Below are 15,755 nucleotides of genomic sequence, written 5' to 3'. Positions count from 1 at the left end.
TCGTCGGAGAAGTATTTCATAAGGGCGTCCGCCATTGTTCCGATAGTTTAGAACCAGTTACTAAATTACTATGCAGCATTACGGGGGAAATGACGTCATGACTGTTGAAGCCTATTTGTACACAATGAAAGTAAGCGGCATTTTAGATGAAAGTGAAATCGTCGTGTTATGATACAGACAACCATGTAATATGCGTGTTATGGAAACGTGAAAACGTGTGTTATTATTATTGACACCCTTTCTAATGATATCATCCAACCCACCTTTCCTTCTCGGAACCAAGAAACGTCAGCTTCCGGATCGCTGACGTCACATTCAAAGACTGCTTTCTCCCTCTCCACAGCCTCAACGTCTTCCAGTTTCTTCATGAACTCCCATTCGGGTTCTGAAAACGATTTTGAAAGAGAACAATTGGATTCAATAGTCTGATGTCACGTCGACCAGCAACGGCGGCCATCGTGGTTCTAAACAAAGAAAATCGGTACTTTTTATTCTTCATGCTGGCTAGAACTTTTCATATGTCTTTTGATCAGAATGTGTAAAAGTCAAAACATGATCAGATTTATAATGTTTTTCTCTCCTCTGGATACGTTTTTATACTCGTCGGAGAAATATTTCATAAGGGCGTTCGCCATTGTTCCGATAGTTTACTGCCAGTTACTAAGTTACCATGCGTCATTACGAGGAAAGTGACGTTACGGCTGTTGACGCGTATTACTGTAACCAGTTTACTGTCGTATTCTGGAAACACGCGATGCTTAAAAATTTGATCAGAAAACTCGTCCTCCGAATATCGATCGATTTACATGACCCTCATTTTGGCAAAATCTCTCAACCATGGGACCTCACGAGGTCAAAAATAGAAAATAGACAACTTACTTACTTACTTACTGATCCGAACCAGCGACCACCTGAGCTCTCGCCCTTCGGTCTTGTGCCATGACGTAAAAGTTAGACGTCTTTTGTAGTTGTTCCAGGTGACTATAAAGTGTGTTACTGATGCTTGGATTTGGTGGAAGGAATGTGCATCTCAGGTCTTCAAGAGGTTGACATTCAAGCAAGTGTAATACTGTTTCATTGGGGTGTTTGGACATAGATGGGCAGGAATGGGATGTGTCTTTTGTAATTTTGCTTAAATGGCTGTTGAGCGGTATGTGTTGTGTTCTTAGTTGAAAGATGATGCTTTGCTGGTGTCTTCTGAGGTTATTTAGGCTATCAAAAAAATAGACAAATTAATCTACACAATGACGTCAAATTTACGATTTCTCTCATTTACGAGATTAAGAAAAGCAATGTTACACTTGAGCTTTGAGTTTTTATATAGCGCAAAATCCACTAACCGTGCTCAAAGCGCTTTACAATGGGTCCCTCACCAACAGCAACACATAACATGTAGAATGAGACATGACGCCTGTTAGGCGATATTACAATTTTTTTTTTCGGACAAAGACAACGCTGTTAACGGCCAGTTACTCATTTTACACTATGCGTCGAGCGAGGCTCGAACCCGGGACCTTCCGATCTGAAAGCGAGTGTCATACGATAGGACCACATAACCTCAAAAAACAAAACAAAACAAAACATATAATCTCTCACATATAAGACTTACCGCTAACAATGACCTTGCTCGATGAGGAGACATCTCCACACTTACAGCTGTATTCTCCCTCGTCTTCTTCCTGGGCGTTGAGAATGCGAAGGATGCATCTGTTCTCTCGACGTTGGATCTCGTATTTTCCGGGGGTATACTGTGGATGAAAGATGAAATTAATTCTCTTCTTACTGTTACAAAAAAGGAAAATAGCCTTCCAGTCAGCAATTCACGTATAATTTACGTTAATTCATCCATCCATCCATTCATTAATACGAAAAAATCAAACACACATAAACATACATATTAAACTTTTTTACTTCTCAAGAATGGAACGAATTATTGTTTAACAAAAGGCTAAAGCACACGGCTTTAACTGGATTCAGTAGTCTGATGTCACGCCGCCCGGCAACGGCGGCCATCTTGGTTCTAAACAAAGAAAATCATTACTTTTTATTTTTCATGCTGGCTAGAACTTTTCATATGTCTTGTGAACAGAATGTGTAAAAGTCAAAACATGATCAACTTTATGTGTTTTTCCCCCTCTGGATACGCTTTATACTCGCCGGAGAAATATTTCACACGTGCGTCCGCCATTGTTCCGCTAGTTTAGAGCCAGTGTTACTATGTTACCATGCGTCATTAGGAAGGAAGTGACGTTACGAGTGTTGAAGCGTATTAGAGCCAAAAACTAGAGGTGCTTAAATGAGTCAATGAGATGGAGGAAAAAGAATCGAGTGAGTAAATGTGACTCATAAATAAGAGAACAACACAAAACATACAACGTTTAAAATAAAAGGGGAAATTTGTCTCTAGGCTCTATTCCAAGGGAAGACTGGAATAAGCCCGGCGTCAGCCGCAGTGCAGCGCCGCAAATTGAGCTAGGACGAGGTGACTTGCTCAAGGCTTCACAGCGCAGCGGAAAGTGATCAAACTCGGTACTTTTCGGGTACTAAGCAAAAAATTTAAGGTTACAAAAATCACATTTTGTCATATTATGTAGAAAACATTTCACAAAATGTGATTTTTTGTAACCTTAGATTTTTTGTGTTTTGTTGTTTGTCTCCTGCCTAACGAAGACCAATGGCCGAAACGTTTTGTACATATAATTGTTAACATTTGGTATATTACTTGGTTTTGTTTTAATACAACCAAAAAAAAAAAAAAAAAAACAACAACAAAAAAACAAAAAAAAACAACAAAACACCAAAAACAAACCCCAGCAAAAAATCCCCCCCCCCCAAAAAAACAAAACAAAACAAAAAAAAACAAAAAAAAAACAAAAAAAAAAAACAAAAAAAAAACAAAACAAAACAAACAAAACAAACCAGTTAGCTCCGGAAAGACAAGTATTAACAAATTTTGACATTCAACTCATCTTTCAAATATCGATCGATTTAAATGATTTTCATTTTGGCAGAAAACTCTCAAACCTGAGACCTCGCGAGGTCTTCCTTCAGTCCCAGGATTGAAATTTTTAACTGGTTAAAACTCGAAAAACAAACAAACAAAAAAAAAGAAAACAAAAACAAACCCCCCCCCCCCCAAAAAAAAAAAAAAACAAAAAAACCCAACAAAAACTGGCGTTTTATCAGTGAATGACAACCCTGCTCTAGAGAGACGAGACTTTTTGTCACAGGCTTTAATACTAAATACTCGTAGATCGTAGATAAGAATGGTCATTGATAAAAGAAGACAAAATATTTACAAAGGGATTGGCTAGGGACGTGGACAATAACAATAACACAGGTCTGGTCTGCGCTTCGACAGTCATGATTCGCGTTAGATGAGTAGACAGAGAGGCACGGTAATAGAATTAATAATCTATAGATAGTATGCGCTTGGCTAAGAAGCTCACAACATTGCCACCCGGAAGTATAACGGATCAACACAACATTGCCATCCCGAAGTATAACGGATCAACACACAAAACTGTGTATCCACGAACGTCTATAGTCGGGTTAATAAAGTTCAGTGAGCATTACTCATAAACGCGGATGGCAAAAAACAATAACAAAGACCCGAGTGACGTCATCTTCGAACTATCTATAGCTAGTATGCGCTTGACTAAGAAGCTACATAACATTGCCATCTGGAAGTATAACGAACCAACACACAAAACTATGTGTATCCATGAACGTTTATAGTCAGGTTAATACAGTTCAGTGAGCATTTCTCATAAACGCGGATGGCAAAAAACAATAACAAAGACCTGAGTGACGTCATCTTCGAACTATCTATATAATTAATAACATAGCATTTTGTATAGCGCATAAGCATGCCCAGCTGATAAATCAAAGATTTGGGGGTGGAGGTTATGTTATGTTATGTAATGTGCGGCTATGTGGTCTTGTCGTATAACATTCGCTTTCGGATCAGAAGGTCCTGGGTTCGAGCCTCGCTCGGCGCATAGTTGAGTCATTGGTAAAAGGCTCTTTACTCACATTATCTCACCGTACTCAGGTGTAAAATGAGTAGCTAGCCATTTAACAGTGTCAGTGTTGTCTCTGTCGTAAAAAAAAAAAAATGTAATATCATCTAAAAGGTATTATGTCTCCGAAACTCACTCTCTCTCTCTCTCACACACACGCACACACACACACACACACACATACACACACATATATATGGACGTGGAATAAGTCCACAAAAAAGAACGTATTCTACATTAGCTCTAACCATCATTATCGAGCACTTTCGTACCTACGAGTACCCACCAACACTCATATATATATATATATATATATATATATATATATATATATATATATTGTGTGTGTGTGTGTGTGTGTTTGTGTGTGTGTTTTGGAATGAGTGATAGTAGGTATGTGTTATAAGGAACATTAGAAGAGACTTATTCTCCATTTACAGCGAGAAAATAATGGGACAAATTAAAGGGATAAATTATGTCAATGGACAAACTATAGAATATTTCTCTGCCGTCTTTCTGTTTTTTTTTAACTCTCTCCCTACCAGCTATTTTCAGAATTTTACCCGAAACTTCACGCTCACTCAACAGAAACATAGATTTTTCAGACAGAATGGTAACGAGTATATGCTTGTTTTGTTCAGAAAAATGAGCTCTGCTACACAATGTTGAGTTTTTATCGCTACAACAATAACAAAGTGAAATCAGAAGAAGAAAATTGTTGGTTATATCGTAACGAATGTGACGATTTTCTTATAGGTGGTAAGGAGAGGGTTAAAGTGATGTATTTATGTAATAATTGTGTTATTGTTTTTTTTTTTTGGTTGTTGACTGAAGAATGGTTTCGAGCCCGAAACGCTCTGTGTTTTGTATTATTTTTTTTTAAGCTATTATATCCATTTTTGTTTATGACTGTTTCACACACAATACGGTACATGAAACAACAAATAGGTAGCTCATCATAGGCAGCCCTCACCAAACCGTCTAGAGAAATGATAATTATTGAGATTAAAAAAATATATATTTGAACTTTTATATAGTGCAATATCCACTTAGCGTACTCAATGTGCTTTACAATCAATTTAGGATCCCTGGCCAACAGCAACACGTAACACGTAGAACGAGACATGGTTCCTGTTAGGCGATATTGCGATTTTTCATGACATAGACAACGGTGTTTAAGGCCAGGTACTCATTTTATACTCGAGTATGATGAGAGAATGTGAGTAAAGAGAGCCTTTTCCAACGACTGAACTTTGCGCCGAGCGAGTTTCGAACACAGGAGCTTCTGATCCGAATGCGAGTGTTATATCACAAGACCGCATAACCGCAAAAGAGGATTGAGAATAAACGGTTTCCATTTACAGAACATATTATGATATTATGATATTATGACATTGGCATAGCTGTTGAAATCTTCAGAAAACTGACAGGGAAAACTATTGAATTGTGTTATACCCGATACCACAAAACCACATAACCGCATAAGAGGATTGAGAATAAACAGTTTCCATTAACAGATCATATGGTATTATAACATTAGCATAGCTGCAATCTTCAGAAAGAAAACTGACAGGGAAAACTATTGAATTGTGTTATACCCGATACCACAAAACCACATAACCGCATAAGAGGATTGACAATAAACAGTTTCCATTAACAGATCATATTATGGTATTATAACATTAGCATAGCTGCAATCTTCAGAAAGAAAACTGACAGGGAAAACTATTGAATTGTGTTATACCTGAAAGTGTTGGAGCTCTGAACTGTTTGTTTGTTTAGTGTGTCTAGATTTACTTTCTTAAAATCTCAAGACGATTTAGTTTGGATACGGAGCGAAATATTTGATATAGATAATATTGATATAGAAGATTAAAATATGACAGCGTTTGTCGTTTTGGACTGGCGCTTAGAAATAAGATAACCTCTAAGTGTATGTATGTCATGAAGCTTCAGGTATATATAAAAAAGTGGTATTGTTATTATTATTATTATTATTATTATTATTATTATTATTATTATTATTATTATTATTATTATATTATTATATATTATTATTATTATTATTATTATTATATTATTATTATATTATTATTATTATTATTATTATTATTATTATTATTATTATTATTATTATTATTATTATTATTATTATTATATTATTATATATTATCCTTATTAATATTTTTGTTATTATTATTATTATTATTATTATTATTATTATTATTATTATTATTATTATTATTATTATTATTATTATTATTATATTATTATTATTATTATTATTATTATTATTATTATTATTATTATTTTTGTTATTAATTATTATTATTATTATTATTATTATTATTATTATTATTATTATTATTATTATTATTATTATTATTATTATTATTATTATTATTATTATTATCCTTATTATTATTTTTGTTATTATTATTATTATTATTATTATTATTATTATTATTATTATTATTATTATATTATTATTATTATTATTATTATTATTATTATTATTATTATTATTATTATTATTTTATCCTTATTAACATTTTTGTTATTATTATTATTATTATTATTAGTATTATTATTAATATTATTATTATCATAATAATAATCATAATAATAATAATAATAATAATAATAATAATAATAATAATAATAATAATAATAATAATAATAATAATAATAATAATAATAATAATAATAATAATAATAATGGTAACAACAATAGTTTTTTTTCTCTCTTTTTCTTTTACATTGTTCTACTTCAACCTTGTGATCCGTCGCGATTGAATGAAGCTGAAAATGATCAAAATGATTATTTTAAAAATAAATTAATGATCAATTCACCCTTGATTGTAATTCGCCTTTTATAACTCGAATTATATCTGCCTTAGATATATGAGCGTCGAAACAGTTTTAATCAATTCCAATTTGTATTCTAGTGCGGTTTTCTTTGTATCGGACAAAAGCATCGGTGTAAAATATTTTGCTCTACCAATTCTGACAAAACAAACATAATTGTATTTTGGCCAGAAAACAAACGTCTGTTTCATATATCAACAATTCTAAAACTTGATAATTCCTTAAAGTGTCAGGTTGAAGGCGATTTTAATAAATTGAAAAGGTAATTTTGACCGATTGATGTTATCTATATGGATCAAAGTGATACTTAGTTGACAGAAGCTGGGGACTCGGACTGTAAAAAGTGTTATCTATATGGATCAAAGTGATACTTAGTTGACAGAAGCTGGGGACTCGGACTGTAAAAAGTGTTATCTATATGGATCAAAGTGATACTTAGTTGACACAAGCTGGGGACTCGGACTGTAAAAAGTGTTATCTATATGGATCAAAGTGATACTTAGTTGACAGAAGCTGGGGACTCGGACTGTAAAAAGTGTTATCTATATGGATCAAAGTGATACTTAGTTGACAGAAGCTGGGGACTCGGACTGTAAAAAGTGTTATCTATATGGATCAAAGTGATACTTAGTTGACAGAAGCTGGGGACTCGGACTGTAAAAAGTGTTATCTATATGGATCAAAGTGATACTTAGTTGACAGAAGCTGGGGACTCGGACTGTAAAAAGTGTTATCTATATGGATCAAAGTGATACTTAGTTGACAGAAGCTGGGGACTCGGACTGTAAAAAGTGTTATCTATATGGATCAAAGTGATACTTAGTTGACAGAAGCTGGGGACTCGGACTGTAAAAAGTGTTATCTATATGGATCAAAGTGATACTTAGTTGACAGAAGCTGGGGACTCGGACTGTAAAAAGTGTTATCTATATGGATCAAAGTGATACTTAGTTGACAGAAGCTGGGGACTCGGACTGTAAAAAGTGTTATCTATATGGATCAAAGTGATACTTAGTTGACAGAAGCTGGGGACTCGGACTGTAAAAAGTGTTATCTATATGGATCAAAGTGATACTTAGTTGACACAAGCTGGGGACTCGGACTGTAAAAAGTGTTATCTATATGGATCAAAGTGATACTTAGTTGACACAAGCTGGGGACTCGGACTGTAAAAAGTGTTATCTATATGGATCAAAGTGATACTTAGTTGACAGAAGCTGGGGACTCGGACTGTAAAAAGTGTTATCTATATGGATCAAAGTGATACTTAGTTGACACAAGCTGGGGACTCGGACTGTAAAAAGTGTTATCTATATGGATCAAAGTGATACTTAGTTGACAGAAGCTGGGGACTCGGACTGTAAAAAGTGTTATCTATATGGATCAAAGTGATACTTAGTTGACAGAAGCTGGGGACTCGGACTGTAAAAAGTGTTATCTATATGGATCAAAGTGATACTTAGTTGACAGAAGCTGGGGACTCGGACTGTAAAAAGTGTTATCTATATGGATCAAAGTGATACTAAGTTGACAGAAGCTGGGGACTCGGACTGTAAAAAGTGTTATCTATATGGATCAAAGTGATACTTAGTTGACAGAAGCTGGGGACTCGGACTGTAAAAAGTGTTATCTATATGGATCAAAGTGATACTTAGTTGACAGAAGCTGGGGACTCGGACTGTAAAAAGTGTTATCTATATGGATCAAAGTGATACTTAGTTGACAGAAGCTGGGGACTCGGACTGTAAAAAGTGTTATCTATATGGATCAAAGTGATACTAAGTTGACACAAGCTGGGGACTCGGACTGTAAAAAGTGTTATCTATATGGATCAAAGTGATACTTAGTTGACAGAAGCTGGGGACTCGGACTGTAAAAAGTGTTATCTATATGGATCAAAGTGATACTTAGTTGACAGAAGCTGGGGACTCGGACTGTAAAAAGTGTTATCTATATGGATCAAAGTGATACTTAGTTGACAGAAGCTGGGGACTCGGACTGTAAAAAGTGTTATCTATATGGATCAAAGTGATACTTAGTTGACAGAAGCTGGGGACTCGGACTGTAAAAAGTGTTATCTATATGGATCAAAGTGATACTTAGTTGACAGAAGCTGGGGACTCGGACTGTAAAAAGTGTTATCTATATGGATCAAAGTGATACTTAGTTGACAGAAGCTGGGGACTCGGACTGTAAAAAGTGTTATCTATATGGATCAAGTGATACTTAGTTGACAGAAGCTGGGGACTCGGACTGTAAAAAGTGTTATCTATATGGATCAAAGTGATACTTAGTTGACAGAAGCTGGGGACTCGGACTGTAAAAAGTGTTATCTATATGGATCAAAGTGATACTTAGTTGACAGAAGCTGGGGACTCGGACTGTAAAAAGTGTTATCTATATGGTCAAAGTGATACTTAGTTGACAAAGCTGGGGACTCGGACTGTAAAAAGTGTTATCTATATGGATCAAAGTGATACTTAGTTGACAGAAGCTGGGGACTCGGACTGTAAAAAGTGTTATCTATATGGATCAAAGTGATACTTAGTTGACAGAGGGGCTCGGACTGTAAAAATTTGTTATTATATGGATCAAAGTATACTTAGTTGACAGAACTGGGGACTCGGACTGTTAAAAAGTTTATCTATTGGACAAGTGATGATATTAGTTGACAGAAGCTGGGGACTGGACTGTAAAAAGTGTTATTATGGATCAAAGTGATACTTAGTTGACAGAAGCGGGGACTCGACTGTAAAAGTGTTATCTATATGGATCAAAGTGATACTTAGTTGACAGAAGCTGGGGACGGACTGTAAAAAGTGTTACTATATGGATCAAAGTGATATTAGTGACAGAAGCTGGGGACTCGGACTGTAAAAAGTTATTATATGACAAAGTGATACTTAGTGAAGAAGTGGGATCGGATGAAAAGTGTTATTATATGGATCAAAGTGTACTTAGTTGACAAAGTGGGACTGGACTGTAAAGTGTACAATGGATCAAAGTATCTAGTTGCAAGTGGACTGGACTGTAAAAAGTGTTATCTATATGGATCAAAGTGATACTTAGTTGAAGAAGCTGGGACTCGGACTGTAAAATGTTATTATATGGAAAGTTGATTTGTTGACAAGCTGGGGACTCGGACTGTAAAAGTGTTATCTTATGGACAAAGTGATACTAGTTGACAAAGTGGGATCGGACTGTAAAAGTGTACTAATGGATAAAGTGTACTTAGTTGACAGAAGGGGGACCGGACTGTAAAAAGTGTTATCTATAGGATCAAAGTGATACTTAGTTGACAGAGTGGGGACTCGGACTGTAAAAGTGTTTCTATGGATCAAGATACTTGTTGAAGAAGCTGGGGACTCGGACTGAAAAATGTTATCTATATGGATCAAAGTGATACTTAGTTGACAAGCTGGGGATCGGACTGTAAAAGTGTATCTAATGGATCAAAGTGATACTTAGTGACAGAAGTGGGGATCGGCTGTAAAAAGTGTTATTATATGGCAAGTTGATACTTAGTTGACAGAAGCTGGGGATCGGACTGTAAAATGTATCTATATGGATCAAGTGATACTTAGTTGAAAGAAGCTGGGACTCGGACTCTGTAAAAAGTGTTTCTATATGGATCAAGTGATACTTAGTTGACGAAGCTGGGGACTCGGACTGTAAAAATGTTATCTATATGGATCAAAGTGATACTTAGTTGACAGAAGTGGGACTCGGACTGTAAAAAGTGTTATCTATATGGATCAAAGTGATACTTAGTTGACAGAAGCTGGGGACTCGGATGTAAAAAGTGTTATCTATATGGATCAAGTGATACTTAGTGACAGAAGCTGGGGATCGGATGAAAAGTTATCTATGGATCAAAGTGATACTTAGTTGACAGAAGCTGGGGACTCGGACTGTAAAAGTGTTATCTATATGGATCAAAGTGATACTTAGTTGACAGAAGTGGGACTGGACTGTAAAAGTGTTATCTGTATAAAGTGATACTTAGTTGACAAAGCTGGGGACTCGGACTGTAAAAAGGTTATCTATATGGATCAAAGTGATACTTAGTTGACACAAGCTGGGGATCGGACTGTAAAAAGTGTTATCTATATGGTCAAAGTGATTTAGTTGACAAAGCTGGGGACTCGGACTGTAAAAAAGTGTTATCTATATGGATCAAAGTGTACTTAGTTGAAGAAGCTGGGGACTCGGACTGTAAAAAGTGTTATCTATATGGATCAAAGTGATACTAGTTGACAGAAGCTGGGGACTCGGACTGTAAAAAGTGTTATCTTAGGATCAAAGTGATACTTAGTTGACAGAAGCTGGGGACTCGGACTGTAAAAAGTGTTATCTATATGGATCAAAGTGATTCTTAGTTGACACAAGCTGGGGACTCGGACTGTAAAAAGTGTTATCTATATGGATCAAAGTGATACTTAGTTGACACAAGCTGGGGACTCGGACTGTAAAAAGTGTTATCTATATGGATCAAAGTGATACTTAGTTGACAGAAGCTGGGGACTCGGACTGTAAAAAGTGTTATCTATATGGATCAAAGTGATACTTAGTTGACAGAAGCTGGGGACTCGGACTGTAAAAAGTGTTATCTATATGGATCAAAGTGATACTTAGTTGACACAAGCTGGGGACTCGGACTGTAAAAAGTGTTATCTATATGGATCAAAGTGATACTTAGTTGACAGAAGCTGGGGACTCGGACTGTAAAAAGTGTTATCTATATGGATCAAAGTGATACTTAGTTGACAGAAGCTGGGGACTCGGACTGTAAAAAGTGTTATCTATATGGATCAAAGTGATACTTAGTTGACAGAAGCTGGGGACTCGGACTGTAAAAAGTGTTATCTATATGGATCAAAGTGATACTTAGTTGACACAAGCTGGGGACTCGGACTGTAAAAAGTGTTATCTATATGGATCAAAGTGATACTTAGTTGACAGAAGCTGGGGACTCGGACTGTAAAAAGTGTTATCTATATGGATCAAAGTGATACTTAGTTGAACACAAGCTGGGGACTCGGACTGTAAAAAGTGTTATCTATATGGATCAAAGTGATACTTAGTTGACACAAGCTGGGGACTCGGACTGTAAAAAGTGTTATCTATATGGATCAAAGTGATACTTAGTTGACAGAAGCTGGGGACTCGGACTGTAAAAAGTGTTATCTATATGGATCAAAGTGATACTTAGTTGACAGAAGCTGGGGACTCGGACTGTAAAAAGTGTTATCTATATGGATCAAAGTGATACTTAGTTGACAGAAGCTGGGGACTCGGACTGTAAAAAGTGTTATCTATATGGATCAAAGTGATACTTAGTTGACAGAAGCTGGGGACTCGGACTGTAAAAAGTGTTATCTATATGGATCAAAGTGATACTTAGTTGACACAAGCTGGGGACTCGGACTGTAAAAAGTGTTATCTATATGGATCAAAGTGATACTTAGTTGACACAAGCTGGGGACTCGGACTGTAAAAAGTGTTATCTATATGGATCAAAGTGATACTTAGTTGACAGAAGCTGGGGACTCGGACTGTAAAAAGTGTTATCTATATGGATCAAAGTGATACTTAGTTGACAGAAGCTGGGGACTCGGACTGTAAAAAGTGTTATCTATATGGATCAAAGTGATACTTAGTTGACAGAAGCTGGGGACTCGGACTGTAAAAAGTGTTATCTATATGGATCAAAGTGATACTTAGTTGACAGAAGCTGGGGACTCGGACTGTAAAAAGTGTTATCTATATGGATCAAAGTGATACTTAGTTGACAGAAGCTGGGGACTCGGACTGTAAAAAGTGTTATCTATATGGATCAAAGTGATACTTAGTTGACAGAAGCTGGGGACTCGGACTGTAAAAAGTGTTATCTATATGGATCAAAGTGATACTTAGTTGACACAAGCTGGGGACTCGGACTGTAAAAAGTGTTATCTATATGGATCAAAGTGATACTTAGTTGACACAAGCTGGGGACTCGGACTGTAAAAAGTGTTATCTATATGGATCAAAGTGATACTTAGTTGACAGAAGCTGGGGACTCGGACTGTAAAAAGTGTTATCTATATGGATCAAAGTGATACTTAGTTGACACAAGCTGGGGACTCGGACTGTAAAAAGTGTTATCTATATGGATCAAAGTGATACTTAGTTGACACAAGCTGGGGACTCGGACTGTAAAAAGTGTTATCTATATGGATCAAAGTGATACTTAGTTGACACAAGCTGGGGACTCGGACTGTAAAAAGTGTTATCTATATGGATCAAAGTGATTCTTAGTTGACACAAGCTGGGGACTCGGACTGTAAAAAGTGTTATCTATATGGATCAAAGTGATACTTAGTTGACACAAGCTGGGACTCGGACTGTAAAAAGTGTTATCTATATGGATCAAAGTGATACTTAGTTGACAGAAGCTGGGGACTCGGACTGTAAAAAGTGTTATCTATATGGATCAAAGTGATACTTAGTTGACACAAGCTGGGGACTCGGACTGTAAAAAGTGTTATCTATATGGATCAAAGTGATACTTAGTTGACACAAGCTGGGGACTCGGACTGTAAAAAGTGTTATCTATATGGATCAAAGTGATACTTAGTTGACACAAGCTGGGGACTCGGACTGTAAAAAGTGTTATCTATATGGATCAAAGTGATACTTAGTTGACACAAGCTGGGGACTCGGACTGTAAAAAGTGTTATCTATATGGATCAAAGTGATACTTAGTTGACAGAAGCTGGGGACTCGGACTGTAAAAAGTGTTATCTATATGGATCAAAGTGATACTTAGTTGACAGAAGCTGGGGACTCGGACTGTAAAAAGTGTTATCGATATGGATCAAAGTGATACTTAGTTGACAGAAGCTGGGGACTGTAAAAAGTGATAATGAATACAACAACTTAAAAAAAAATAACAACAAAATTTATATCAAACACGGAATGTTTCGGGCTCAAAACCCTTCTTCACCCAACAACAACAACAACTAACCCCCCCACCCCCCCAAAAAAAAAATCCCAATAAAATTATAAATTAATAACTAAAAAACTAGATCAACGACTAAATATTTCGGACTTCCTCTCTGTTGAGCTCGAAACGTTTCGTGTTTGATATTTTGTTCTTTTAAATTTTTTTTTTTAAAGCTGTTAAATTTATTTTTATTTATAAATATCTATAGATAGAACGAAGTTGACGTCACTCATATCTTTGATATTGTTTTTTTTGCCATCCACGTTTATGGGTAATTCTCACTAAATTGTATTAACCCGACTAAAAACGTTTAAGATTTCGCATTAGTCTTGTGTGTTGGTCCGTTATACTTTCGGATGGCAATGTTGTGAGCTTCTAAGCCAAGCAAGCGCATACTATCTATAGATAGTATGCGCTTGTCTAAGAAGCTCATAACATTGCCATCCGGAATAACAACGGACCAACACACAAAATTATGTGTAACCATGAACCTTTATAGTCTGCTTTAGAGAATTGCTCACAAACGCGGATGGCAAAATACAATAACAAAGGCTTGAGTGACGTCATCTTCGTTCTATCTATACGGGGTTGCAGTTGTTGTCTGGCCAAGATTAAAATATTGTTGTTTTGTCAGTGTTCGATTTTTGTATTGATCGCCTTCCAAACCACGGCTAAGACGGGCCCCATTGAATTCTCGGCAACTGAATTACAAGTAAAAACATAAAAAGACAGCAAATCGGTTTCTCTATCAATATACAAAGGGCGTAGATACATAGAAACCCTAAAGAGAGGGGAAAGAATTAGATTTGTGTGTACAGATTTAACCAGATGTATTATGCCTCTATTATGTGTGTGTGTGGGGGGGGGGGGGGGTGTGGGTGGGTGGGTGTGTGTGTGTGGGGGGGGGGGTGGGTGTGTGTGTGTGGGGGGGGGGGTTGGGAATATGTATATATATGTATTTGGGTGTAAATTTTTGCGAGGAAAAGTGAAAGAAGAGAGCTTGAGAGGTAAAAAGAGAAATTTATATAGAGTAGGTTGAGGGAGAGAGAGAGAGAGAGAGAGAGAGAGAGAGAGAGAGAGAGAGAGCGAGAGAGAGATAGATTGATAGATAGATAGGTAGAAAGATAGATAGATAGATAGATAGATAGATAGATAGATAGATAGATAGAGAGAGAGAGAGAGGGCGAGAGAGAGAGAGAGAGATTGATAGATAGATAGGTAGATAGATAGATAGATAGATAGATAGAGAGAGAGAGAGAGAGAGAGAGAGAGAGAGAGAGAGTATACGGGTGTTATAGCTTACTATTCATATGGCCAGACGACGTATATTATCGGTAACTGTGAATCGATTCAATGGATTTTATTGATTCCTACCCCCCCCCCCCCCCCCCCCTAACCCACCTCTTACCCTTTCTCCTTTGCATTCCCTCAGTGTCATGCGATTTTACTTTCAGCATAATCAAAATGTGTGTGTGTGTGTGTGTGTGTGTGTGTATGTGTGTGTGTGTTTGGGAATATGGATTCTTCTTCCATGACTCTTTTTATTGCTTGTGGCGACTTCCGAAGTTTTGGTGTTAATGTCTTCCTTAGATTCCGTTCAACGAAATATTAGACAGATTATTCTAAAAGTACAAGATGTGGTGCCGAAATATTAGACAGATTATTCTAAAAGTACAAGATGTGGTGCCGAAATATTAGACAGATTATTCTAAAAGTACAAGATGTGGTGCCGAAATATTAGACAGATTATTCTAAAAGTACAAGATGTGGTGCCGAAATATTAGACAGATTATTCTAAAAGTACAAGATGTGGTGCCGAAATATTAGACAGATTATTCTAAAAGTACAAGATGTGGTGCCGAAATATTAGACAGATT

General features: G+C 36.3%; 2 protein-coding genes across 21 annotated transcripts in view; one reads left to right on the top strand and one right to left on the bottom strand.

The window, feature by feature from the left end:
- The window catches only part of LOC144978020 (twitchin-like), a 159,467-nt gene that overhangs the window by 107,437 nt on the left and 36,275 nt on the right, over window positions 1–15,755 (bottom strand). For all 13 annotated transcript variants that reach the window (XM_078923458.1, XM_078923457.1, XM_078923469.1 and 10 more), the window contains 2 exons: window positions 1,610–1,748; window positions 264–385 (listed from right to left, as the gene is read on the bottom strand). In XM_078923458.1, coding sequence (XP_078779584.1) covers window positions 264–385; window positions 1,610–1,748 — 261 coding nt within the window. The remainder of the gene's footprint in view (window positions 1–263; window positions 386–1,609; window positions 1,749–15,755) is intronic.
- LOC144978023 (uncharacterized) overlaps window positions 5,731–15,755 on the top strand; it is a 20,588-nt gene continuing 10,563 nt past the window's right edge. The window contains exon 1 of one of the 8 annotated variants that reach the window (XM_078923482.1): window positions 5,731–5,955. The gene's annotated coding sequence lies outside the window, so the exon portion shown is untranslated. Of the gene's footprint in view, window positions 5,979–6,950; window positions 7,153–15,358; window positions 15,519–15,755 lie in introns of those variants that run through there. The other 7 variants (XM_078923481.1, XM_078923478.1, XM_078923484.1 and 4 more) reach the window with 7 other exon arrangements.

This window comes from Berghia stephanieae, chromosome 8, assembly GCF_034508935.2.
Source record: "Berghia stephanieae isolate SIO BIC M18660-M18661 chromosome 8, UCSD_Bste_1.3, whole genome shotgun sequence".
In the NCBI taxonomy this organism is placed as follows: Eukaryota; Metazoa; Mollusca; class Gastropoda; order Nudibranchia; family Aeolidiidae; genus Berghia; species Berghia stephanieae.
The sequence above is the reverse complement of the archived record's forward strand: the minus strand, read 5'-3'. Positions and strand labels throughout refer to the sequence as shown.